This window comes from Carettochelys insculpta, chromosome 1 (assembly GCF_033958435.1).
Source record: "Carettochelys insculpta isolate YL-2023 chromosome 1, ASM3395843v1, whole genome shotgun sequence".
In the NCBI taxonomy this organism is placed as follows: domain Eukaryota; kingdom Metazoa; phylum Chordata; order Testudines; family Carettochelyidae; genus Carettochelys; species Carettochelys insculpta.
The window spans coordinates 343,816,213-343,844,137 of record NC_134137.1 but is presented as its reverse complement, the minus strand read 5'-3'; the positions used below and the strand labels follow the sequence as shown (position 1 = coordinate 343,844,137).

Genomic DNA, 27,925 nt, shown 5'->3' with positions numbered 1-27,925 from the left:
TGGGCCTGTCTGTTTTGGAATCAGAATTCAGTTGAAAAAAATTATTTTTTCTTGATTATGGATGGGGCAGAACAGAGAATACAGTTTAATTTTTCACAGGTGTTCTGTATCTACTGTTCTAAAAATACTAAAAAAATGTTTCTGTCAACAAAATAAACAGGTTTGGCTTGAAGATATGTAAGGAATACACTGTCTGCAGTAGCAACGTACTATTTTTAAAAATTATTTTAAAAGTTAACCTTTAAAAAAAGCAGTTAACATTTTGTTTATATTACTTGAAAATTAATTGCTGCAGTAATGGAAAAAGTTTCTTACCATCTTCCCAGGAGAAAGGCTGTGGTGATTCAAGTGTAGGCTGTTCAGGTAAATGCATTCCAGTTTCATTATTATAACCGATCCCCTCAGCATCTCGCCTAGCTTGTCTCAGAACAACACCTCCTTGATCTCTTAATCGCACTGCAGCTCTATAGAATATTGTATCCTTTGCATTGTATTTCATACAGTTATCTATAATAAGATTAAAATCTTCTTCAAACTCATGAAGATTATTATAGCCTTGGGAATCTAACCGTTTTCTCATAGTAGATAGATCCATGGGATGTTTAATATGATCCAAATAATCTGGAACCTACAAATAAATATTATAACAGATGTGTAAAACTGCAGCTACTATAATAATAAAATAATTGTACTATAAGGAACTATTCTAGATTTTTCCAGTATATTTTGAAGAAAATAAGGCAGGAGATCCAGTTTCTAATCTGAGGCCCTAATCCAGTAAAGTTTTCTACACATAACTGAACTTCTCACATTTGGAAATGCTGAAAAGTAAATATTAGCATGGGCATAAACCTCTGTAGAATCAAGGCCTTAGTACTCTTATTGCCACATATTTACTTATATACTGGTAGCCTATTAAAAAGTTACTGGACTTCTAAAAGTGAAATATGAATCTTAAGAATTACAATGAAACTTAAGCAACACTGTTACTGGAACTCAGTATTTTTGAGGTCCTGGAAGGACTAAATAGTAGTATTTTTATTGTACAGTAGACCCTCGAGTTCGGTGAGGTTTGTGTTCCTCACAACCCTGAAGTAATTCAAATTTCGCAGAAATCAGGGGAGATGGGCTTGCAGGAGCTGGGAAACTAGCCAGCCCACCAGGGCTAGTCAGTCGTCTGGGTCCCACCAGTGCAAGGGAGCCGTGAAACAGGCTGCCGCTTGGTCATGGTACATGAACTTGGGTCTTCTTTTGGGAAATTCTGAATTTCAATATCAAACAACTTAAGATGCAGATTTTAGGAGTATTTCAAAAACAGAAATAAAAATAAAGATACCTTTCCTGCTTCCTTCACCAAGTAACATGACCACACCATGTTTACATCTACATTTAAACAAATTAAGTGGTACACTGCAAAATGAGTTTTATATGTCATTGTATAATAAATGTCTATGTTTAACTAATAGGGTATGTCTACACTAGTAACTAACTTCAAAGTTAGGTACTACTTTGAAGTAGCCTGCAGAATCTACAGATGTTTTCCCTTATCTGGAAAGTAACTTCAAAGTAGGAGCCCAACTTTGAAGTAGGGTGTGTGTAGATGCTCCACTTTGAAGTTATTTTTGTAGTGTAGACACAGACACACAGAATTATTTATTTTAAGAACAGGAAAAACCAAGCCATAAGTTCTCATTGAATTAGAATGGTCCCAGTCTACTTGTACTGATGCCACCCTGTTGCTAAGATTAATAATTGAAGTATAACTTATTTTTGAGTCTGCACATTGTAAAATAAATTAACTTCAAATACTTCTGATCCTGCAATATAAACCTGAATAAAAAAATTAAATTCAGCTACATCAACATACTATGAACCACAACGAAAAGATAACTAGAAAGGCACCTCCTTAAGATTTACTGGCTGAGCAAATATTCGAGCAGAATCCTTTTCTTGCAGTTGGTCCAGAACTGATCGCAACAGTACAGTGAAAGGAGTCAGCTGGAGCTCCATGGCAAACTGCTCAACCTTGATCTGAATAATGAAATATAAAACCACCAAATATTAAGTTAATAGTAGAAGTGACTACAAGTTATTTTTGATTCTCTCTCAAAAGTTTCTAATGTACACTTAGCTTGATAACTGTTCTTACATTGCAAATTCACTTAAATTACAGGACAAGACTGAAAGTGTAAAGAAAAGAATAACCAATGAACAAAAAAAATACATTTTTAAACCAGAGCAAAGCTCACTCATTGTGCCACTTGCAAGATGTATCAATTGAATTTATTGCACGGATATCCAAAAGTAAAAATATTTCACAATTCTAACTCTAGGGCTTGTAATACTTAAATTTGCAGGAAAAAAAAAACAGTTCATGAGGTCAGAAGCTGTAATTACTTCAAACATCTAATCCTCTTGTTGGGACGATTACATACTATTTTTAATAACTAAAGAAAATTTTAGATAATCCTCTGATAAAAAGTAGTTTCAAGATATGTTAGGAATGTACTTCTAGTACTCAGCATTAATGTCAAAAATTGAGTCATATTGACAATATCACTGCTATTGAAATCAATATGAAAGATTACCTTTTAGACATCAATTGACTTGCAAGTGAATTTACAGGACTGTTATCTTTTCATATACATTAAGGCATTACACGAGTACTAGTCAAAACTATTACTGATGGACTATATGAACTTGTATAGAAAGCGCAAGCAAGATTTTTCAAAAGTTACTTTTGAAACTGTATCTTGAAGTTTCCTGTTTAATACATGTGCAATACCAGAACTTGTACACCCCACTTACAGTTAAAAATTGTGGGTTTGTAAGGATCAGCACAACAAGATCAATTTTGGCTCTGAGAATCACATTAGATTCTTTCCTCGTTAGCACCACCAGTTATAAAAATTCTTCAGGAAAAATTATGCATTCCTTTACACTACGGCAAAGCCACTGCCTTCAATACTTCAATAAAATTGCAAGAGAGACTGCCTCTCACACCCACTACACTCCTTTCCCTTCTGTGTTGTTGCAGACACATCTCCATAGTAATCATTTTACAGTGTAGATACGTCTGTATTCATCATTTTCATGTGAGTGTAGCTCTTCATACAACTCCTCTATTAAGTCTCTCCATATATAAGCGTTATTTTTATATGACGCCATATTAAGTTTTTGTTGTCCACCTCTGTATTAAGTCATACATAGAAACTTTTTATAACTTTGCCTCTTGTATTCATAAGGTTTAAAAAAAAAAAAAAAGTCTTTATACCAAACTAGATCCTTCCCCTTTTACTTGATTGCCCTGTTGAGTGAATGAAGTGTGAATGGCTAAGGCATGAAAAGTATCAGTGAGATAGCCATGTTAGTCTGTATCTTCAAGAACAAGAAGTCCTGTGACACCTTATAGACTAACAGATATTTTGGAGCATAAGCTTCCATGGGCAAAGACCCGCTTCATCAGATGCATGAATCATGATAGGTAAACATCTCTAGCAACAGTTGCAATGGTTGGAGAGGGGTAGAAGCCAAATCCAAGAAAACCAAGACCTGTGAAGTTGGTTCGTTAAAAGAAGACTAGACACACAGATGACCTTGGAGTCAGCATCAAGTGCCTGTTTTGAAAGTGCTCCCTTTGAAATGTGGCAGCATTAATACAACACTCAGAAGAATGTGCCACAGATTCTGCATATGCATAAACTAATGCATGACTAATTCCTATATATCTGCTATACATCTAGAGGCCCCAGGACTTCCCTTCCAACATCAGAGCACTGATTTTGGATCATCAGAAGCCCAGCTCCAGCCCTTCCCTATATAAAACTCACCTGATCAGTGAAGTTAGGGGAAGCAACAAGTTGGTAATGACAAGATGGAGTGTGCATATGTATATAAGTGTATGAATATAAAATATTATATGACCATGGTAAGTAGTAAGTGATATACATATTACCAATAAAATGTGTTTTGCCTTATCGCCTTGCAAAAGATCCTACATAATTCTTTTATATAAAACATTAGCTCCACAGGATTAATGAGAATTGAAAATATCACTGTTATTTTTGACAAAGAAATGCAACACCCACACCGTACGCCAGATCTGATGCACAGGGAAGTGCTGTTTTTCTTTACATAATGATGGATTGACTTGCAAACCCAGACATAACTGCCTGAAATTAGTCTACACTCTTTTACTATGTGTGGTTTTGTTGTTTAACGTTTAGAATCAATGAGTCAAGACAGTAACATCATTTTAGTATAAAAACCAAAACAAAAATAAACCAAATCAGTAGCTTTCCTTCAAACTTTTACTAAATGCAAGTTATCCATCTACCTGTTCTCTTTTTAATTTTTCACGTTTACGTATAAGTTCAATCAACAAACGTGCTCTCTCAAGGTCATGGCGCAGTCTTTGCCAGTACTTTAACTTCTCCTTTAGGGCTTGCATTTCTTCATCATCTTCTCTCTGAAAGATAATAACCACAGTTTCTATGGTTAAAAAATAACAGGGCACACCAGTTAATTTTTAAAATTCTTAAAAACAGCAAAGCTTTCTTCATTTTTGGAAATACAAACACTGCATTCCAAATAATTATGTTATAAAACCCTGCCTCTTTACAAACTCGTATATTTTCTTACTAGGGAGTAAGGTTTGACTGCTTTCATTTTCAACTCCATTATTAATTAATTATTATAAATAAATGCTTATTATGATAGCAAATACCAACCAAGTTCAGGGCCACACTGTGCCAATGAAAACTAGCAGTCCCAGTCCCTGCCCCAGAGAGTATACAATATAAACCAGTGAGGGGACTGCATGAGTGGTCATCCTTCATCTCAGTGGGCTGCAAGAGTGTTGTAACCAAGACAGTATCTTAGGATAAGGCAGCTCACACTGTCGAGTGCAATCAGCACAAACCTCTATGCATGGGCCATTGTCTTAAGTGCTTGTCACTTTTATAATACTGGTAGGGAAAAAAAAACTTATGCAGATGAAAAACCAGCAGACTCCAACAACCCTGTGCACGGATAATTGTAAACAAAACATCTGGTAGGTCACACACAGAACCCCAATGGACTGCCTGTGGCTCTTGGGCCACAGGTTGCCCTCCAACGACCGAAACAGACAGACAGAAAGTAGGACAGAGGGGTAAAGCATGCAACGATGTGCTGGGAATGAACATTTTAATTCCATGTTTTGTTGTGGGGAGGTTTGTTAAGAGGCGATAGGCTCAATGGAAAGAAAAAAGAAAAGATGAGGTGAGGCAAACAGCGCATGGGAGAAGAAGAAAGTAGGTATGGTATGAAATTGAGGTAGAGAGACTGAAAGGGAGGGTCAAAGCAAACAGCCAATCAGTGCACGACAGAGAAAGACCAATCAAAACTGTAGAAAGTTATCCTAATGGCCAAATGAAGAAAGGTTGCTGCTTTGGCTTTGCCTCTAACCTCAGGAGGCTGTGGCTGGCTCCTCTCCTTAGTTTTTAACACAGAAGGTCATATGAGAAGCAAAGTCGGCCCCAACTGAGAGCTAGTATTCTCAGAGTCACTACTGCACATCTATGGTCCCAAAGAGTGGAGAAGGGAAGAGTGGCCCCATGTAGCCCCAAGTTACTTTTAAGACAGAACCAAATTTATTTAAAAAAAAACAAACAAATGGTAGCTAGCAGTATAATGAGATGCCAAAAAAAGGATATGACTCTGGATCTAAAACGCCCGGACCAGCAGGATTTAGAAGCACTGCAAGAAGCAGCCCTGTTAAAAGAAGCATTTCTTATTACTCTCAACTTATCCCTTTTTTGTAAGCTAAGGAACAACAGTGACTGGTCACCAGCAATGTTCTGTCTTTGAGGATGGAAATAACAACAATCCTCCCACAACATCTCCAGTATTGGGTAGCACGGAAGGGAAAAATTAGATTTATAAAGACAGACAGGTTAGGAAGCTCTTCTGACTATTGATGCAACGGATTAGAATCCTGAATATTTCAACTGCAGAAGGCAGTGGCATATATTTTGTTTGCTCATTTTCTGTAGCAAATCAGTTCAAACAGGTAAGAAAAAATAAACCTGATTAGAACAAACTGATAGGGTTTATGAACACCAAGACACAGATCTCCTTTCTAAATGTTTTTGCATGACTGTGTGACAGAGTGCATTTATCTCAATTTGAACATAGATGAAAAGTATTGATAATGCTGCATGAAAGTAACAATAGTAACAGAAGGTAAGACAAGATTATGCAGGGTATTCAAAAAGGAAAAGCAAGTCACAATCAGAAAAAAAAATCGTGAAATTAACCTATAACCAGGAAACAGAAGAATCTAACTACAAAGGTACACAAGGTACAGAAAATCGGATTTTTACAAAGCTATTTCAGAGCTAATCCAAAACTTTATCAATTTGTCTAGAACAGTGTTGTTCTATAATTAGCAGTGCCTAATGAAACGAGGCTATAAATACTTCTAGCCACAAACTATTTGGGAACAGAAATAGTTAAAAAAAAGTTTGTTTTTTATATAAATAATATATAAATAAAAGCTTGGGGAAACTGCGAAAATAGCTCAACAAAATGTGTGAAATGCACAAATTGAAATCCTCTCTAATGTTTCAGTGTTAGTAATATTATAGATTCTTCATACTATCAGTAGATTTTTTTCAGATTTTAGCGTCATTTTTAAGTTGATGTCACAAAGACAAAAAAAAGAGGTGGCTAGAGTCAAAGGGTCTGCAATTTAAAGAATGGAAAAAATCTCTGAAAAATTACTTGCTTTATGGACATTATGGTAAAGCCTAATTGCTACTTAATTTATTGATCCGAATGCTTACAATTACTATTTCAAGACATGTAAGTCTCTGATGCCTCTGCTAAAGTTAAGAATTCTCATCTATCATTTTTTTTTTCTGTCTCTCATTAGGCTGACCTAAAACCAAAGACTTTTTTTTTTTAACTTTCAAATTGCAAAGAAAGGGAAAAGCGAATCAGAGTCAGAAGGTATTAGTATCTATTTTTCTGTGGCTATACCTACTGTAAGTATTTTCCATTTCATTTAATATATTAAATGTTGGAATATAAGCAGTAAGAAAAAAACAGCACCAACCAATTCTTAGCATGAGCATTTTGAGTGACTCTCTTTATTCCAACAGGAACTTAGACTGTCAGGTAGGAGACCAACTAAGAAGAAACAATTTTTATTTTCAAAATTTTAAGAAGAGTATCTCTAGTAACAGTGTCTACACTCACACTTGTTCCCACAGGTCCATCAGCCAAATATAAATAAATCTTGAGTACTTGCTCAGAAATGGAGAACTACCTTGTGTAATTGTTCTAGAAGCTCCCTTCTCTCAAAAACACAGAAAAACCTTACCTTTAATACAAAGCGGCCTCATGGCAGGTAGACAGGAAGAAACCTCTAAGATAAATAGGCTTCTTAGGGCTTGCTTACACTGCCATGCTAAAAATCACTAAATCTGTGCTACTGAGATAGATGCAGTGGCATTGTTTCAGGGGTCTGGTTAAGTCATGATATCCCAATGGTAGAGGGCTTGCCCATCAACTTCAGTTCTCTACCTCCCTGAGAGGCAGAGTGCATCTCCTACTGAGATAACATGGCATAAGCATATGTCACTGAGGGCAGTGATGTCCCCCACCCACCCACACACTTCTAAACTATGTAACTTACATCAACTTAAGCAGCAGTACAGACCAAATCTGAGGTACGTATTTACTTACATCCCCAGAGAAGAGTAGGATGATTTGAGATGCCTTCCAGGTCCATTTTAGAGCCTTCTAACAAAAAAGTTTTTTTGATTTGCACAGTTTTTGGTTCTGTCAACATCCTACAATAAAGATCTCTAGAGCGCCTTTTTACCCAAATCCCATTCCTGTGGCAAAAAACAGAAAGATGTCCTGCCTGACATGAAACAGAAGAGAAATTTAGGAAGAAAGGATGCAATACTCCTTTGAATCATCTTATTCTGACTGAAAAACAGTTATTCAGTTCTCTGCAAATGCCTCTACTTCTCCAAACTGCTGGGTCTAAATCATGTGAAATTTGTTAATATATGCATAGCCTTGCGAAGTGTTAAAGGCCAAAGAACAGAGTTACTGTCGACAAAGGGACAGTGGGTCTAACAGCAGATGACTGAATTTGTTCTAAGGAAGTTCATCACTGGCGTGTGAACCTGAATGAATCCCATTGACTTCTTTGGAACAATCCATTTAAGGAGAAATTTAAGTATGTGATGGAAAGGCTTTTGACCTTTGGCTCTCTTAACTTCACATCAACAGGTAAATTTTCCTATATCAGCACATACTCTTGCATGGTTACATTAAGTACGGGTAAGCACATAGTTTCAAAAGTTTTGGAAGAAGGAAAGTAGACTGGGGCTATATAGAGCTGGAACTGATTCTGACCCTTGCTACACTGCTGAAGTCACTTAAATGCGCCATAAAGGAAACAGCGTACTCTTAGGGAAACTCTCAACGTAAGGCCTGTACAACAGCCCTAGGCTGTACCTAGTCTCAGGCCTCTGTGTACTAATCTCAGAGATAAGAAAAATGGGCAATGTCACCATAAGTAAAAGCCTCCATCAGGGCTAAACAGATGTACAGCAGAGGCCACAGAGATATCAGTGCAGGCCAGACACTTGGAGAACACTGGTGGCTAGCACAACATTGACTTCACTGAGTTACACCTCCTCTGTTGTGCTTCATCTGAGACTTAGCAAAATAATACCCGAGTTCCATTCCCAGTTCAGTCAGACTTGACCTTAGGCAACTTCTCAGTTACACTCCACATCTGTAAAATGGAGGAAGTCATATTTGCCAGTCATAAGACAATATTATATGGTCAGGATCTATAATACTGTTAAAAATTCAGATTTTATCTCCATTCTGAATTTGTCTAGCTTCAGCTTCCAGCCCCTTAAACAGTGTTATACTGTTCTCTGCTAAATTGTTCCCCAAGAAGGTAATTACATTCTACATAATCAAGTCATACTTTAACCTTCTCTTTATCAACTAATCAGATTAAGCTCCTTGAGTCTATCACCATAAACTACATTTTCTAGTTCTTTAATCATTCTTGTGGCTCTTCTCTGAACTCTCTCCAGTGTTCAAACATTGTGGAGTGCATATTATTAAACAGCAATCAGTAGGAGAGCTGAGAAGAATATTCAGGTTTTTCTCGTCTCCAACACATATTTTCCTTGTGGTTAAGAGATACATGTCCTTCAATCCAACTAGCTCTGATGAACATTATGTGAAAATGGTACACAAATGCTTAAAAATAAAAAAAACCCAACAATCTGTGAATTAAAACTGGAAAAGTTACCTAATTTTTCTTAAGTTCATTTTCAGAAATGATTAAACCAATTTTGCTGAGTTCTGATACACACAATTTAAATTAGTGTAATTTTCTGAGAACCAATATGTATTCGTATATGTACACATGTGCTTATCTCCCATTAACAGATCAAGAGACTTGATCCAGTTCTTTTAACAAACCCTGAAACAGAGAATGACTGTGTCTACACTACAGACTTTTGATTACAAAACCCAGAGCGTTCACGTTCCCAAGGCATTCTGTCAACAGTAAAATCAACAGAAGGCGGCATTTCTGTCAACTGCGTTCTGCTGCTCTCCCATGAGGCAAAACGCCCCTGTTCACAGACTCTCTCAACAGAAAGTAGGTCTGTACCTTCCGAGGTGCCCTCTGTTAACAGACAGAGCTTCTGGGAAACCAGGCAGCCCTGTTTGTAGTGCTTTCAGTTGTCCATTTTGTTGAGAGAGTGGCTGGGCAGTCTAGCTGTTCTCTGTCGACAGAGCAGATCACTCTTTCAATCCGTTTAGCTATCTGGCTGTGATCTGTCGGCAGAAGTTTTGTTGGAAGATATCTTCCAACAGAAACTTGGTCAAAACTTCTGCCGACAGACCGCTCTAGTGAGGTCATAGCCAATGTTTCTGGAAGGCTTAAGAGCTAGCAACTGAAATGTAGCAGGATTATACAAAATTGAAAATAGGAGCTCACAATCAATGGTGTCATGGAATTGCAAATATAGTGCCATTAATAGCTCTGCTTACACGATAAACATGAAAATAAATTCACAAGTGCCATTACCAGTAAACAACTGCCAAACTGAATACTTGATTTTGATTCAATTTTGGCATTTGCAACCTCTCTTCTAAACTGATGCAATTCCATTTGTTTCAACACCAAAAGTGTTCACACAATCCAGTTTTCCTGGGAACCAAATACTTCAAATTTCTTTACTTTTGTAACCAAGTTCTCAGTCCTATCATATATTATGTACATTTTTATTGAACTGAATTAATTTATATCTGTTTTTACTTTTGATTAGAAGTCCATAAAATTTCTAAATTTTTGCTCATTTCCTGCTATTCCTCTAGGTGTTACACACGCTAAATTCTTCAGTAGGATCCCGTTTCTGCATCATGTTGACATTTCCATGTTATCTTATAGTGAATTTAAAAAGAAACTGTTAAATGTATGGTATACAAAACTGAATACAGTCTGTATTCTACATCTCATGTCATATGTAATTTGAAATTAAAATCAAACTTTCAATTTAATAGCGCTTTGTGATTTTACTTAGCCACCAAATTTCTAACTTGCCATAGCAATTAGTTTTGACAGCACACAAGTGAACTGCAAAATATGCTTACAGAAAGTAGGGGACTGCCAGCAAATTAAGAGGTTGTTAGGTTTTTGGCATACTGAAAGGATATGGGAAATATTTTGATTTAACACATTCAAGGCACAGCTCAGTGTTTGGTGCTGGGAAGGAATTTATTTACTTTTCTTTGTGGCTAGGAGAGAGGTGGCTATTTGCACACAGAAGGGCCTGAAATATTATTTCAGCCATCTGATGACTACAAATAACAGTCAACTACCTAAGAGACCCAATAATCACTGCCTACAAACCTCTAACCCTGAATCCAAGGATTACGAATAAACTCATTAGCAAGATGCTTCTGCTAAAATGATCCCCAATGAAGTCATTAATGGTGATTTTAGGTTACGTAAGTTTCTAAATCATATCACAATGACATGAAATCAGAATATTTTACATCTCTTCGTGTATGTTTCAGGCTGTGCACAAACAGTACAGCTTACAGTTCAAAGGTTATCTTTTGCAGGTATACACCCATAAATATGAGAAAAAATGTTTTTAATATAAAGGAAAATTAGGGGCTAGCATTAGCAGCCGTATTCTGTTACAAGAAATATTCAACAGCCAATTCCAGCAATACAGTATTGTGGATAACTGTTCTTTATATATTTCTACATTGTTTTAGTCACAAAAAGTTGCCTATAGGAACTGATATCAACAGACTCCAGGAAGAGCATTAGGACACATCTATACTACAAAAACAGATGACGCACAGGGCATGGTATGACATGATTGTATTCTTAATTTTACAACATGGTTATATCCCACCCCACTTGCAATGAAGTTGCATAACAAGACTGAAGTCTTTAAAAATCAGTAACCCAGAGGTTCCCTGGCTCATAGAAACAGAAACTGCCGTACCAGACCAGAGCTCAATTATTCTATCTACGTACCATCTATTGCAAAGCAAAGTTAAATAAACCTGACATACACTGTAGAATAAGGCTAAATTCTTGTTAATGCATATAAGACTTTTTCTGTGAAATGTGAGCTCTTGCTTCTCCTTAGAAAAAGGTACAAACATTTTATCCTGCCAAATATAACTGTGAATGGTCTCATATTTACACAAACATTCATCCTTTCCTGAATCTTGCTTATGGCTTCAATATTTTTGGTAACAATGTTCATGAGCTACTCATGTTTTGTAAAGTAGTATATTCTCTTTTTCGCCGTTTTTAATTTGCTGCCTACGAATGTTCCCATGTTCCTGCATTACAAGAAAAGTGTCTATTTTAGGAACAATGGAAAACTAAAATGGCAGCTCCTTGCATATCACCAACTCTGAAAGAGTGAACAGTCCGTATCAAGTAGGGAACAGGGAAGCCAACTTTTTGTGTATTTATTTAAGACTGAATTTGAACCTGAGATAATCAAATACGTTAGAGATAAGCAGCTTTCCATAAATGTTTAACATATCAGGAGGCCATTAAAAATTTTTGGGGTGGAGGAAAATATATTTTCTGTGCACATTAAATTCCATGATTTTAAGTCAATATGACTGTGTCATACTTAAAATTGGTTAATACTGTGTGAATAAATTCTGAAACAAATAAATTAATTGAAAAAGATAGCACACTGCCTCAAAAAAATCACTGCCACATCAAAATGTGATGATGCATCATGGATCTCAAAAGAAACTTAAGGAATCATGAAATGTTCCGATTGTTGGGCATGAAATAATCTAATAACAAACTTGATAGAAATGGAAGGAGAGTAGGTAGTAGACCACTTTAGGTGACTCCCAAACAGTATCCCCATTAAGGAGATGGAACATTTGGAGGAGGATACAATTCAAAAGAGAAAAATGCACTACTTACAGCAGCATCTGATCTTTCCACGTGTCCCAACTCATAATGATTAAAATATGTTTGAACAGATTACCACATTACTACTCTAGATATCTGCAACTGGTACATCATTAAGTCAGGCTATAAAGGTAGGCAGTGATTTTGTGGAAACTGCTATCACTCTTGAAGGGGACTGAAGATGAGTATGGTCATAAAAAATTAAAGTAACTAGAGATCCACTCTGATAACCAGTTTCAAAATTACTGACTCTGCATTTTTGTCTGCAATGGACACATAGTCCAGGATATGTTTTAAATGGTTTGGTCTTATTTAGGTAGAATGCTAATGCCCTCCTGACATTTAATGGAATATGTGTTTTTGAATACTATTTAATAAAACATGTTATGTCTATGACAAAACAGGACCTCTCTATTCCAGAGAATCATTAAGAAACCATGCTTGGAACCTCAGAATCTGTAAGTTGAGGTGAAATGTTCAGTCAACATCTTGAGTCAGCAGACAAACACCACACCTGCCTTGGCCATGTTGGTGCAAACAATATCACTGTGCCTTAATATTGGTTTCTTGCTGAAAAACCTTTAACAATAACAGTGTACGTGGATGCGTACCAACAAATCCTTTCCTCCATGAGATGACGTATTTTGTGCTAGCAAAATGGATCAAACTCCAGGCTAAGAATACTTTGTAGAGGAACCTGGTGTTCAGTTCCCATTTCAAGTTTAGAAAGAAATGTCTGTGGAAGCCATCTGTGATGGTGTTCTGAATATCCAGAAGATAAGAAACTGAGATGTGGTTGGCTATGCATGATTTTCAGTGTTTTATCGACGCAGCACAGAGATGGAGAATGGAGCCTCCCTGTAAATAAATCCATTCATGCCATGTTCTGTATCATTTATCTTCACTGCTTTTAACTTGATTAGTGGTTTCTTTAAAAAAAAAAAAAAAAGAAAAAAAAAAAAGGTTCAGGCAAGCACTCGGAGGGCTCTCAGTGCCAAAAAGAGTAATGTGGAGAAACTGCTCTTTTAGTGACCATTGTCCCTGTAGCTCATGACCTCCCAGATGTGCCCTCCCCAGCCCAAAAGTGTACTGTCTGATGTTAGAGGGACTCCACAAAAATAGAACACCTGTGCAATTCTGTGCCAGGCCTTCCTCCTGCTGAGAGCTTGCACAACCCATTGCAAAACAGAGAGTAACCTGTCTAAACCGTGTGCTTGATTTGCACACTGTTCAAAGCCGTCTTTGTAGATGCTGCAAGCATTATCTGAAATTCTGAGCTACAAAAGACACAATCTGACATGTTTTAGCAGTTGAAGACAACATCTTACTGTTATACTTAACGACTGACATGAATGTTTTTGATAAAACTCAGTAAGGCAAGACATCTGCTCAAACACAGATACGTTTGGCCTTTTTGCTGCATTCAAGGATGTGCCTATGAAATCTGGCTGCTGTACTAGAGTCAAAATGGGACTTTTCAAAACTAATTTAAAGGCCCAGGCTGTGAAATGGGGAACATCCCTACTGACGACAGCGGTACCTGATAACAGCTGTCCAAATAAACCGATTCATAAGTTACAGGAAAACCATGAGACACAATGTAGATTAGCAGATAGTACTACCAGAACCTTTGAGAACACTCTCAGTGCTGAAGATAGATCAAAGTGGGCACCGCACATTGGTAGTGTTCTCCATTAATAAAAAAATGGAACAAGCTTCTTGTATGACAGGTGAATAGTGACATGCAAATATGCATCTTGCAGGCTGAAAAATCACAAACCAACCTCCTACTTCTAGCAAAACAATTACTGCAAAAAGGATCACTACCCTGAATTTTTGGTGCTTCACGTTTAAAATTGGAGATCTAAAGCTGGTTTCCACCTGGCATGAACAAAAGAGAATCCCCTTACCCTGTGTCGCACAGGATCTGTTTCTACTGTTACCAAATGTAGAAGAGATGTCACTTCTTGCTCTTGAGAGGGGTCCCTGAAGAGCAAGAGAGAGGGTGGAAGAATGGAGAGATTTGAAATAGATACTGTAACCAGATATTATGGGTTCCAAAACTCATGTCTGAAGTTACATGCTACCAGGCATCCTGAAAAGAGGAGAAACACCACCTAAAAGAGGAGGGGTAAGATGTTGCAGCTACAAGATCCTTTTGTTGGGTGGCTCAAACTTACAACGAAGCTATCAAAACTGCCATGTAGGGGACATGGATAGCTCAGATGCTGTAGCTAAGGGAGGATTCTTTGAGTATCTCGGTCTCTTGACCACGGGATTCGGATGGATTTATGTTGAACAGAGGGAAAGGCATGCTTTTCTTATCACTTGAGAACTACCAAATCTCCCTCTGTGGGCAGAAGTAGAAATTCCCAGGGACTGAATATGGTTTTCAAGTCCTTTGAAGTGTGGAAAGATGTAACTGTCAAATGCACAAAAACCTCTTTGACAGCATTCTGGTCCTATCCTGAAAAGCCCAACAGATGAAGGTAACATACCCTTCTGGCCAGCTGGGGCTGCAACAGATACTCGCAGTGGGCCAAAAAACAAAACAAAACACAAAAAACAAAACACACCCAAACCCCAAAACTATTTGTGCTTCTTTTTAATTTTAAATAACATTTTTAAATCAAGTTTTTGCGTTTATTTTACATTATGAATTGAATTTTTTGTTAAAGGAGGGTTGGATGATGGTAAAGAAGAGGTGGGTGGGGCGTGAGGGTTTTTCACAAATCAAAAGCCGGGGGAGTGTGATGCCAAAAAGTTTGGGAACCACTGCCCTAGAGCCAAGGGGTCCAGAGAAAGAGAGAGAGAAACAGTCTGATGCTGAGTGCCAGGTTTGTATGGAATTTCCTCCATGCCACATCCATCCTTCAAGACATGCTGTGAAGTGCAACTGCCTGCAACCCGACAGATCCTCCTCTCACTCTTCCCAGCAGTGTCCTGTATTTGGTTCCAGCAGTATCTGGTCACAGCCAGCAACTCTGAAGCACTATTCTGTCAGGAAAATTGAAATTCTGCACCAGACATTAATTCTGCACAATTTTTGCATGGTGGGGTGGTGCAGAATTCCCCCAGGAGCACTAGTTAATTCATTTAAATTATGAGCTGTTAAAACACTACGTAGTTTTAAAATTTATTATTCAAGACATGCTCATCCCCAAAGCAGAATTACTTTGTATTTTCTTTCCTGCCCACCAACAAATGAAGCCAACTTTTTCAGAAATAGAAGCCTAAAGAGGACGAAGTCAATGCTCTGGCACGTACCCTGATTTTTAGGTAATTGGCACCCAGCAGCTACCACTATTATTAAAATTATTTTTAAGTGCAAATATTTTTGAATAACTGTAAGATTATGCACAAACGACTTCAGTTATGTATTACACTATATAGCATGTCAATCTTCTGGTTAAGTTTAGACACGCCCGTAGCTAGTTAAACTAAACCTAGATATTTAAAAAAAAAAAAAAAAAAGAGAGCGAGACAAGTCCTGTGGCACCTTACAACTAACTGGTTTATCAGAGCATAAGGTTTCATGGGCAAAGACCCAACTTCATCGTCTTCATCTTTTCCCACAAAAGCCTGTGCTCTGATAAATCTGCTCATGTATAAGGTGCCACAGGACTTTTCCTTGTTTTTAGGGATACCGACTAACAAGGCTAGTCCTCCGATACGCAGATATTTTAAAAATTCTGCACAAACAGAATGGGGAAGCAAGGAAAGAAGAGGAAAAAGAAATAACTCTCTGATTTACATCTGAAGTCAATTCGATTAGGAAATCTGTGCGCGTCTTATTAACCAGCTATGTCACCTCTACACATAAGGACTCGAGATGTCACAGTCCACAACAATGGGATTTTCATAAAGGAGAAGCAATGAGGGAAGGGGAGAAACAGACAAAGAATAAAGGAAGGAACAAAGAAACATGAACTTTGATTCCTCCCCTCCCCAGCACAGGTTTATCTGGACAAGTGATATGTTAGCAAACAACAGTGCAGTATAAACAATGATAGTGATGCACTGACAGATATTTTCAATAGATTTTTGTATAATTATAATTACAATATAAAAATCACACTATACTCTTCTGATCAAGGGTTCTTCACAAAGGAGAGCACTTTTAAAACAAAGATTATAACTATTATGATGCTTACATTTAAATAACTGCACAAACTGAATGAAACAATCATATAGTCTCAGTCCTTAAAAAAGAGTGACCAAAAAACTTCTGCCTTTTGATCCACACATAACGAAATTCACACTGTGTGAATCCCAACTGAGTCAGAGTGGGGCAAGAATCTGTCCACATGATTAAAACTTCAAAACTGGGGCCTTCAATCATTTACAGAATCTACTAATGACTCAAAATTAGATACTTTTTAAACACATCAACATACAAAAGTCAGGGTTATGTGTTATTCCTACATGAGATGACAACCTCAAAAATCCCAGAAAAAGTTCATGCTGCTTCCGACTCCTCATTAGAGCAAATAGTAATTTTTCTTCTGTTTTTCACATATACAATTTTCTAGATATAATCTTAAATCAACCTAAATGTGGGTTTGCTGGGGTACAACCGTGTAGAAAGCCAGTACAAGGCCTTTGTATAACTTGAATCCCACATAAGGTATCATAAAATGGTTTTAGTAGTAAAATGGTACCTAGACCTGTGTTGGGTTCTCTCTCCGCATTGAAGGAAATTCCACCCTGAACAATGTATGGCTTACTACTGCTGCCACTATACACCAAGAGCAGAAGAAACGCTTTGGAATTTTAAAAAGTTTCAGTTCACATTTATAAGAGTAAGGTTTATAAATACCTTGCTCTTACACAGCACTTTTCACCCACAGACCTCAAATTGCTTTACAGAGAAGACGGGTCTCAGCACCATTTTTGAATCAGGAACTGAGGTAAAATGATGGAATTGAGTTACCCAAGGTCACCCAGTAAAGCACTGGCAGAGACGAAGGACTCTGAATTGTCTCTTGAATGTCTGCCTAGCATTCTAACCTCTAGGATACCCTGCCTTTCTCCTTCTTTGGAAAATACAACTCCAAAAGCTCTCTTTATTCTTTTCCATTTGGCAACCACTGTGTTTGCTTAATGTGGTTCCAATGGATCTCAAAGTACAACTGCATTTTTGGGTCTTACTGGTGTACCACAGGTGAGGAGCGATACAAAGAAAAATTAATAATATAAAGATAACATTGGTAGGGTTTGGTGAACATTATTCCATGCTACCACACATCCAACATAAATACAAAGAATATTTTTTTAAAACTAAGGAGGCCTAGAAATATGCCAGAACTAAGTGATCCTAGATTAAAATTCAGAGGACATTATTCATCAGACGACACGTTAAAGAAAAATCAAAATTTATTCAAAGCTAGTTTCCTAGTCCCTTTTTTTGTGTTGTCTTTACAAAATGATATGAAAAGACTTGAAATCTGTGTTTTGAGTAAAAAGTGTGCTACGTACCTGTTGTATGTTTCTTTGTGACTGTAAACTGGACTGCAGCCTTCTCAACAGAGGAACACCATTCCTAGACAGTCTTTTAAGTAACCAGTAACTGTGTACTCTTTCAACAAATTGCTTCTTCCGTTGAATGGCCACCTGATTCATAATTTTATTTAATCTAAAATGTGGAAAAACTGAAAGTTTAATTTTTGCAGCAATGAATCAAACATGTATTTGGTTATGGAAATTAAATACCAATATTTTAATTTCTATCACGATATTTTGTATATTGTAACAATATGGCTCTAACATTTATTATAAATTTTCTTTGGAGTATATTACTCTTGGTGTAATTTTATGTGATTGTTAAAATAAATTTAAACAGCAGCTACTCAACATTTTAATACTTATATATGAAGATGTGTAAATTTTCAAGAGTTACTAACCCAGTCATAACAAAATGCTCTGTAATGAGACAGCAAAACCTCAGAATTTTTTTTAAAAGTTGAAACTTAATCTTACATCCCTGTAATTAATTGTCCAGGCCCTAAAGCCTTATACAAATTTTCAGATGAATGTTTTGTGTGTTCATGACAAATGTTTTATGCAATTAGTTTATTTATTAAAAAGATTATATTTAGCTTTTTCTACAGATTTAAAATGCACTTTAGATATTAAATATGTAACAAAGACCTCCTTTAGATTTGCTTTTTTCTTAAGTGCCTCAAAGAGACGCTTAAGAAAAAAGTAAATTGAAAATTAAAATACGAGTTCATGTATGCCATACATATGCACATGCAGCCTCAAGACAACGTATTTAAACATAGGAGCTGCAAGATTTGGTCATCAAATAGCACGTATGGAACCCTTTCTAAAGTTCAAAAAAATCCAAACATTTCAAAAGATTCTTAAAAGAGAACATCACCTATTTTGTTCAGTTGAATAGTCTTAAGCTTAAAAAGTCAGGCATAGTGGATAATCTGTGTAATATACTTACAAATAGGTTTGTAAATGTGAAGAAAGTTTGCTACTCACCTTCTGTTACTTCAGGTGAGCATGTGCCTCTGGAGCTCATGAACAGAGATCTTCCATTAGCAGTGTCTGTTCAGCCCACACATACTCTAGAGGCAACCCTCTGCCACACTCGGGCTATGTCTACACCAGAAGCATCTGTCTACAGAAGTTACTGTCTGAGAAAACGTTCCGACAAAACTTCTGTCGACAGAGTGCATCTACACATAAAAGCAGATCGATCATTTGATCTGCTCTGTTGACAAAAGGAACCCTTACAGCATCTACATGGCTTTTTTGTTGACAGTTTCTGCAGACAAACTGCATTTTTGTGTGTACATGCTCCATGAGTTAGGTCAACAAAACTCCAGGTTTATTGACAACTCTCGAGTATAGATGTAACCTCAGAGTATATGGAGCTGCGTGGGAGAACTGCCCTTAGGTCTTACTCTCTCTGTACATCTAACAAGAACAGTTCAAAGCAGAGGAAAAGGAGGGCAAGTAGTGGAGCACCTAGAGAGGGGGACGTCTCAAAGAACCCTAAATACTGCACAAGGTGAGAAATATTTACTCCTTCAATGAGTAGCATCCTTGTATTTACCTGACTTCAGCAATTTCCAAAACTGCTTGGTCCTATGCAAATAAAAGGTTGGTGTTCATGGTATAGCTAACATATGAAGAAAAATCTCCTGCTGAGGTGTGATTTATGACAAAAATACAGGCAGATGCATTGAAAAGGGTGCTCCCATCCCTAACAGTGTTGCATCCACTCTCCCAGTTATTGTTGGAACCGGGTAGATAAAAAACATCTGCACATACTTTGTGCCGATCCTTCACCAACCCGGGGCGTTCCTCACCTAGAGGAGAACTTAACTAGTTGAGGAATAGGACTTTATGAACCAGCCTCAAAAGCAACAAAGGCATAATCGCACACGCTTGGTCTCTAAATTTCAAGCTTCCACATGACCCAAGAATGGCCAGCAGTTCCTTACTATAGTATTAGAGCTTCCCTGAACTGTCCAAACTAAATTTAATTAAGTTAGCAAAATTATCTGTGGGATGGAAGAAAGACCTTGGCTGACACCAAATCCAAATATGACTCTGACAGTATCTGTGCTGAGCCTTCGTGCCAGCAGCTTGATGCAAAGGATGGCTCCTGACATTGCAAATGTCACTGATTTGCATATTCTCAGCTAATTTGCATGAGAGTACCCTGCTAGCAGGGGCTGCTGCCAGCAGAAAACAAGCAGTGTAGACATGGCTCTGCCAGTAAAACACCCCTTTGCCAGCAAAACACCCCTTTGCCAGCAGCCCCTTTCCCTGATTTCGTCCAGGCATTAAGGGCTGCCGACAATGGGGTTTTTTGCCAGCACAACCATGTCTACACTGATTGTTTTCTGCCAGCAGCAGCCTCTGCCAGCAGGGCAGTCTCATGTCAACATGCAAATTAGACAAGTGAATATGCAAATAAGCTGCTATTCACATTTTCAAGAGCTCTCCTTTCCATCACACTGCCAGCAGCACAGCTCAGTGTAGACGCAGCCTCTATGAATTGTATTCTTCACACTGGCACTAACTTGGATTTCTTTATGTTTAAAGACCCAACGCCTATAACAGAGAGAGAGAAAGCACGCAAGTGTAATTCATACAGTTCTGAATTCATACCAATTCATAAAAATTGGTCCTTATATATTATCAATTGTTGAGATAAGAAAAACTAAAATTGCTTCTTACCCAGGTAAGCAGTCATTCCCACCAGCCTTTCGGGAACAACCTTCAGGCCAAAGAGATGTCTGGACAGGACCAAAGAATTGCAGAAATCGCCTAGACTATTTGCCTTCGACACTGAAAGATGAAAAGGGTCCACATTCTCTTGAAGGGACTGTGGAGATGGACCTCCGAGTTACTAGTTTGCTATGATAAAGCTGGTGTTTTGCCTCTCAAAGGATGACGACACTCTATCCCAGACTGCAAGTACTCAGTACTTAAATCATCTCATCTCATCCCATCCCATGTTGAAGCACAAGTGTCTCCTATGCGTAGAATGTATCACTGTACCAATATAGATGTTGGGTAGGCTTGAGTCTGAAAACCAACTTCCTGCTTCTAGAGAAGGGACTGTTGCTACCACAATCTCCATATGGAACTTGAGAGAGACTTTATAAATATGCTAAGTCATCTCAGATCTAAGAGTGCTCTTCACTCTCCAGCTCTCTTTGTTACAAAAAGTTAAAACCCTTTCCCCCTTGATGACAATGCTGGTTGTATTTCTCCTAAACAATAGAGGAAGTGTACTTCTTGACTTAAGATGGTCTTATAAGGTGGCCTGGATGTGGATGAAAATGAAACGGATGATGTAGTCAAATGTTACAACAAGCTGTCAGGTCCTATCGTAAATGGAAGTGTAGGCCCTGAAGTGGAAAAAAGGTTGCTGCTTGCAAACTACAGGTAACGCTATGAATATGTAGAAGACTGTTATAAAGATGAAAATGATAAATTCTTCTACTTAACCATAAAAGACAGGATAAGCAGCAATAGGTTTCATTGTAACAAGGGAAATTTAGATCAGACATTAGGAAAATCCGCTAACAGTTAGAGTAGCTAAGCACTGCAACAAATTATCTTGGGAGGTTGTGGAATCTCTGTCATAGGACATTTTAAAGAACTTAGACAAAATTGGTCATGGATGATCTAGAATAAATAATACTTAGTCTTGCCTCAATGCTGGAGATAGGACTAGATAGCCTGTCAAGGTCCATTTCAGTACAGTGGGATCTCAACATTCACAAATTCAATTATTTGCAGGAGCACCAGCCACCAGGCTCCAGGCAGAGCAGCTGCCATATTCATGAAATTCAACTTATGAGGATTCTCAACAAGGAACCCTCACGAATGTTAAGACCCTACTGTAGTACAATTTTTATGATTCTGTAACCACTTCTGCTGAGATGAACTGAGCAGCAGCATCCAAGGCACCCAAGGATAATTGGAGAGAGGTTCTGGCTAACAGACCATTCTTAATGATAATCTGGAATTGTTCTTTATGCTCTTGCGGAAGATGTTCAATATAGGATGCAAACTTGTTGTGATTCATGTACTAATACCTGGCTACAAATTACTGACAGGTTGTGATTTAAATTGGAAGGTCATAGTTGAACAGGCCTTCCGTCTATGAAAGTTTAATCTCTCAATTCTTGGCATAAGGTGTGGACCTGGAATAATGCTACCTACCCTGCCTCTTTGCGGCATCCACCTCCAGGACTTGAGTTTGGTGGAGGGAAGACAAAAAATCTGAGTCCCGAGGAGGGGAGGGAGGCACCTTTATTTCTTATATTCCAGTTTAGAAGTTAGTGGTACAGTAGCAGGAGTTTGCCACAATCTTTGCTGGATTCAGGAGCACGTCATTAGTAAGGAATGCAACCTGGGTAGGTATCATTCACTGCAAAATGTCCACGAGTTTGTGATGTGAGTTTTTAACTACAACTGATATTTGGACGGTGTCTGTAAACCCTCTTTGCAAGGTCGTGAACTGATGAGACTCATCACTGATCAATGCTGGCACCAGCATGACTGTCTTGTCGGACAATGATGATGAAATCTGATGAAAACTAAATGAGAAGGGGCAGACTCTCTATCCTGCCTAACCTCCTGTTCCTCAAAGATCTCCTTGCACTGGGGGTTTGCGGGGCAAAACAGCATGACCCTAGTTTCCTGTTGCGCTGAAGCTGAAGATTTTGGAATCTGTGCCTGATACGCTATCCAAGCAACCCAACATGGAAATTGTGAAGGCCCACAAAGGAGTGGAGAGATGGTACCCACAACTGATCCCACAATCCTGAATGTGTACAAAGATCTTCCCCTTATGAGACGAGACCTTAGCTTAGCCAAAGTCTGAATGTAAAAGTCAGAACAGAAGGCCTTCTCTGAACCTGTTTGTAGACAGATGTGCCTGGAGGTCTCTTGACATAACTCAGAGCGTCCCCTTTGAGCATCCCCGCAGCAGTAGATTCAGTTTGGTCTCCCAATTCTTCAGAGAGAGCCAAGACAAAGTTACTTTTGAGAGATATGGAACTCCTTACAATACATTACACTTAAGAGTGGCCACTGACAATTGAGACAGCCTCCCAAAAATAAAAGCAGTATTTGAACTCTGGCAAGCCACACCTCCTGTGCTTCCCCTGCCCCTCCCTCCAGAAAAAATGTAGAAGAGAAAATAGAGGGTATGGGGGGAACTGAAACTTCATCTAATTAACTCTATATTAAAACAAATGAACACTGAGTTAACTGAAGAACTACAAAACATGCTGTGACATGCACAAGCTGAGTCCTTAGAGCCTGCCCTTAGTCCAATGTCGTAAAGAAGGAACTAAGGGCAGTTCATTTGTAAACCCTTGGACTGAACACGTGTATGTCAGACACTGCTAACAAAAAAATCTCCAGTTAAGGGCTTGGAAGGCACATATACACCTGACTTAGAAAACCCATAGGAACACTACTCAAAAAGGAACTAGCAGTTTCACCCATCAATTGCCAGTGGTAACCAGTTTAGCAAGTGAGTTCAGTTCCAAATGTCATACCTCTATCCACTGAAATACTGATAAATTTATCTGTAACCACTGACTCTGAAGATATTCATCATAATAAATCCCTCAATTTTTTACACCTACTATTGCATGCAAATGAGTAAGGAACTCTCAAAACTCAAAAGCTGTTCATGCAAACAGATGTTGTTTTATCTGAGTCCCTGCAATGAAACACAAGATTCTTACAAGAGTAACCACAGTTCCTTTCTGAGTGAGAGGTGAAATAATAAAGGGTCATAGAATCCTCATCTCTGGAAAGGAGCATAAAAATGCATGGAAACATCTTAATTTTCTCTTCAATAAGACAGTATAACAAATGTCCACCCCACCAAAACTAAAATATTCTTCAGATGTTTGAATAAAACAAAATATTGCAACAAGCAGTAGCAATTGCAAAAAATTAAGCACAGCAGTATTAAGAATAACTTTTCTTTTAAGTGAGGTATAAAATACCTGTATATATGCTGTTTTTGTGCTTTTTTGCTAATTTAAAGAATGAGACGGTTCTAATAAAAAATAAGGAAATGCCCAAACATAAAACTAAACTTACGAAGCTTAGTAACAGAGAATGAACCATGTTAGTCTATATACCATCAAAACAAAGTAGTGGTCAAGTAGCATTTTAAAGACTAACAAAATAATTTAATAATTTAATATAATAATAATTTAATAATAAAGCTCACCTAATAAATTATTTTGTTAGTTAGTCTTTAAAGTGCTACTGACTGCTTTTTTGTTTTTACAAAGCTTGGCTGTCTCTAACCTCCAAAGAGCATTTGATTCTCCTAGACTTAGCCAGGATTTTTACAAACAAAACTAGCAGAAAGCAGTTTCCCTCCAGTGACCAAAAAGGAATCATTTGCCAGTGCAGGACCTTCCCAGCGGCTTGCAAATTAGGGATGTAAAAATCACATTTAATTAGTTAACCAGTTAAACACTAGATTTAACCAATTAATCAATTAAATGAGTGGCAGGGCAGCTGAGGAGGCTGCTCAAACCCAGCTTGGCTGAAGCAACCCCCCTGCCACAGACAGGACTGCTCTGGGTGGACTAGAATTCCCCACAGAATGGCATGCTGGAGACCAGGGCTGCTTGGCTTGGTTGGAGCACCCCTGCCCATGACCCTTCTCCAGAGCCAGAGCAGTCCCAGAACTACCAAATATGTGGAATGGTTATAATTGCTAATGGGAGCTAAACAAATTATTCTGCCTAGAAAAATATGTCCCAGTCACATTCAATGTAGTAAGTTGGGGAGAGGGGGAGAGAGAGAGAGTGTGAGTTTATTATAGCTGTCTTTGGGGGAACAAAGATTTATCTTAGCTCTAGATCCCCAATGGTAGCATAGAGCAATAGTTGTATCCTTTCCAATCCATTGTCCTTACCTTGTACAGTAATCATTCCAAATGTGTGATTTCGAGTTGCGCTTAACTTGCATGACTAGGACTTAAGTGGAACCCAAACCCTCACCCTCACCCCCACCCCCTGGCCAAGGCTCAATCCCCCTGGCTCTGAGCAGACCGGGTTCAACACCTGCATCGTGCGCAGCTATGGCTCACCCCGCCCCCCCCCACATGCTCACAGCTCCGGCTCATCCCCCTGTAGGCCATGTGGTCCTGGGTCAACTCCACCCCGCTGCAGCCCTAACCCACCCCGGGCTTAACCCCCCTTGGTCCCCACCCATGGCCCCAACCCACCACTAGGCTTAACCCGCCCCAACTGCCCCTCCGTAACTCCTGGACCTACTCTTCAAAAGTAGCTCCAGGTGCTCCTTCTGCTTCCGCATCTGCAGAATGTGCGTTCCACCAGGGAAAAAAGCCATCCCCCCACCCCAACTTACATGAAATTCGAGTTATTTGAGGGCGCATGGGAACACAACCCTCCCATAACTCGAGGGACTACTGTATATCAGAATGCAGATGCAAGAAAAACTCAGTTTCATGGTATGGGTGTCACTGGTGCAAGAATGACAAATTACAGCCACACGACAAACTGCATATGGTCCACGAATCAAGAAATCACTGGACTGCATACAGTCTTAATCAAAAGCAGTTATGTACATATGTAAGTCCCACCGATTTCAGGGGACAAACACAGCTGAAATTTAATCACGTACTTAAGTACTATACTTGGACAGGGAAGTTTCCGCCACTGATCCACCCAAGCTTGAACTACTGAAAATATTTCAAACCTCTTGCAGCTTCCAAACTTAATTTTTCATACACAACCTACTCAAATAAGTTTCACGGATCCATCTGCCTCTGATATTATAATTCAAGTAATAATCTAAAGCTCTTCAAGGGTCTGAAACCACCAGCATATACACCATTGGAAAGCTGGAGTTTGCTATACCAGTAACCCTTCCAAATGTAAATGCAGATTGTACCAGCAAACGAGAGCTTTTACACGGACAGCTTTTTATCAGTTCACAGATATACCAACAAAGGCTCTTTTTTTTGCCAAAATAACTATGTATGTGCAAGGACTGTTATAAAATGCTGTTGGGGTGGGGGTGGCCCCCTGTCCCTAACAAATAATACTGTACCAACAAAAGTTTAGAACACAGACAAGGCCTCATGGAAGTGCTGGGGTAGAAGATTAATGGGAAGAATGCTCATCTAGGCATTAAAAGTGCATGATAAATATAAATTTTTGCTCTGCTCTAGAACTCCTCTCTCTAGAAAAGGCAGGTTTTCCAGTGTCAATCTAGAGAACAGAACCATGACATTTCATGACAACAAGGAAGTGCTTGGCACCAGACCCCGGATCTGAATGGTGGCACAGAGCTGCCTCCATCAGAAGTAATTTTAGCCACTGTTCCCTCTCTTTTAGAGTTCTAGACTGGAATTCACTGCAAATGCGACATCAATCCCGCTGATGATCTCTCTCAAAGATACCTTAAGAGGAGTGAATCTCACTCTTTGGCACATGTTTTGCATAGACCACACAGTTTTTAACCCAGAGGTCACAGCATGCTATGACTGTGGGAATTAGAATGAAATATGGCAGAGGAGCTATCCCTAGGTAACTATAGTTACTATAATTATGAACTACATTCAGGGAAAACTATCTACAGAGAAGACTACATGGGAATGTAAAAATCCTTGTGAAATAAAGAGCTATGGGAATCTATAGGAAGTTCCAGCGTACAATCAGTGGCAGTAAGAAAGAATTGAAGAAGGGGCAGGTCAGCTGGGATCTATGTCGGGCACAATAAAAGAGTGACTCGATGGGTCACCCAGGCTAATGCAACAGGCACTGCTATGGGAAGAATCCTCCTGCCACCACGCACATGCATGTATACACATCTGACTGAAATGAAGATGAAAAAGCACTAGGAAAAAAAACCATTTTCTTTCAAAAACATGTAAATGAAAAGTTTAATTCTGTCCTTTTTATTTCTTTAACTGAAGAAAAAAGCATATGGAAACACTGGTATAAACTTTTATCCTGTTCTGATCTGGAATTGGAGACGGCAGCAAAAATTAGTCTTTGAACTCCTCTGCCTCATCCCACGGTTAGAATAATTCTTGCACAAACATGGATAAAGCTGTGGATAAACACCATGTCCCAGTGTCTCCAAAGTACTCCAAAGAATTTAACATCTTTTGACTGTATTTTTGATCACCTTAACATTATGTAAAAACATTCTTGAGTCATATTCCTTACCCTTGGTATTAAACATGATACCAGCCTCATTTTACAAAATAATCTAGTTCTGACCTACTTCTTTTGGCTCAAATAAATAAACCAAGCTGTACCATGTCTTTCTATATAAAAACAAACAAAAAATACAAATACTAGAACAATGTTATTGGGGTTCCAAAGGCAAAAACCTGAAAATCAGAAAACATCAGATTTAGTTTGCACAGACAACCAAAATTCTGTCTCCTTCCACATCCATCCCATGTAAGGCTGAATGCCTGTAATGGCGATCACCAAATTTATACAAAATCATGGAATCTGTGACCTTCATAACTTCTGCAGCCAGTGACGCTAATTCCAGGGCTGACTGAGCAGATCACGCAGTCCCTGGCCAGCCACAGTGGACATTAAGTTTCAGTGTGGGAAGAAGCTCAGGAGTGGGGCAGAGGAGCTGCAAGGGACATCATGGTTACTTCCAGGGAGCTGCATAGAGCCACGTAAGGAGCCTCTCATTTCCACCAACCCTCCATCATCAAAACAATACCCAAAAACATAAAAGATGTATACATTTTGTTTTGTTTGTAGTGAGGTTTGGAGATTTTAAGCTTAGAAAGTCCTCACTTGGGCTTTCTGAACTAAAACATCCTTAATTTGGTCAATCAGCTTAGAAAAGAGGAGACTAAGAGGGAATATGATACAGGTATATAAAATTATGAGTGCGTAGAGAAAGTGA

The 27,925-nt window shown here is 38.5% G+C and overlaps 1 protein-coding gene across 6 annotated transcripts in view; it reads right to left on the bottom strand.

The window, feature by feature from the left end:
- BRD1 (bromodomain containing 1) overlaps positions 1–27,925 on the bottom strand; it is a 99,175-nt gene that overhangs the window by 58,980 nt on the left and 12,270 nt on the right. For 5 of the 6 annotated variants that reach the window (XR_012648397.1, XM_075015781.1, XM_075015799.1 and 2 more), the window contains exons 3-6: positions 17,978–18,134; positions 4,337–4,468; positions 1,903–2,031; positions 316–628 (exon numbers count right to left, since the gene is read on the bottom strand). Coding sequence is in view for 5 of the 6 variants with exons in the window: in XM_075015781.1 (XP_074871882.1) it covers positions 316–628; positions 1,903–2,031; positions 4,337–4,468; positions 17,978–18,134 (731 nt within the window). In the remaining variant the exon portion in view is untranslated. The remainder of the gene's footprint in view (positions 1–315; positions 629–1,902; positions 2,032–4,336; positions 4,469–17,977; positions 18,135–27,925) is intronic. The other variant, XM_075015822.1, reaches the window with a different exon arrangement.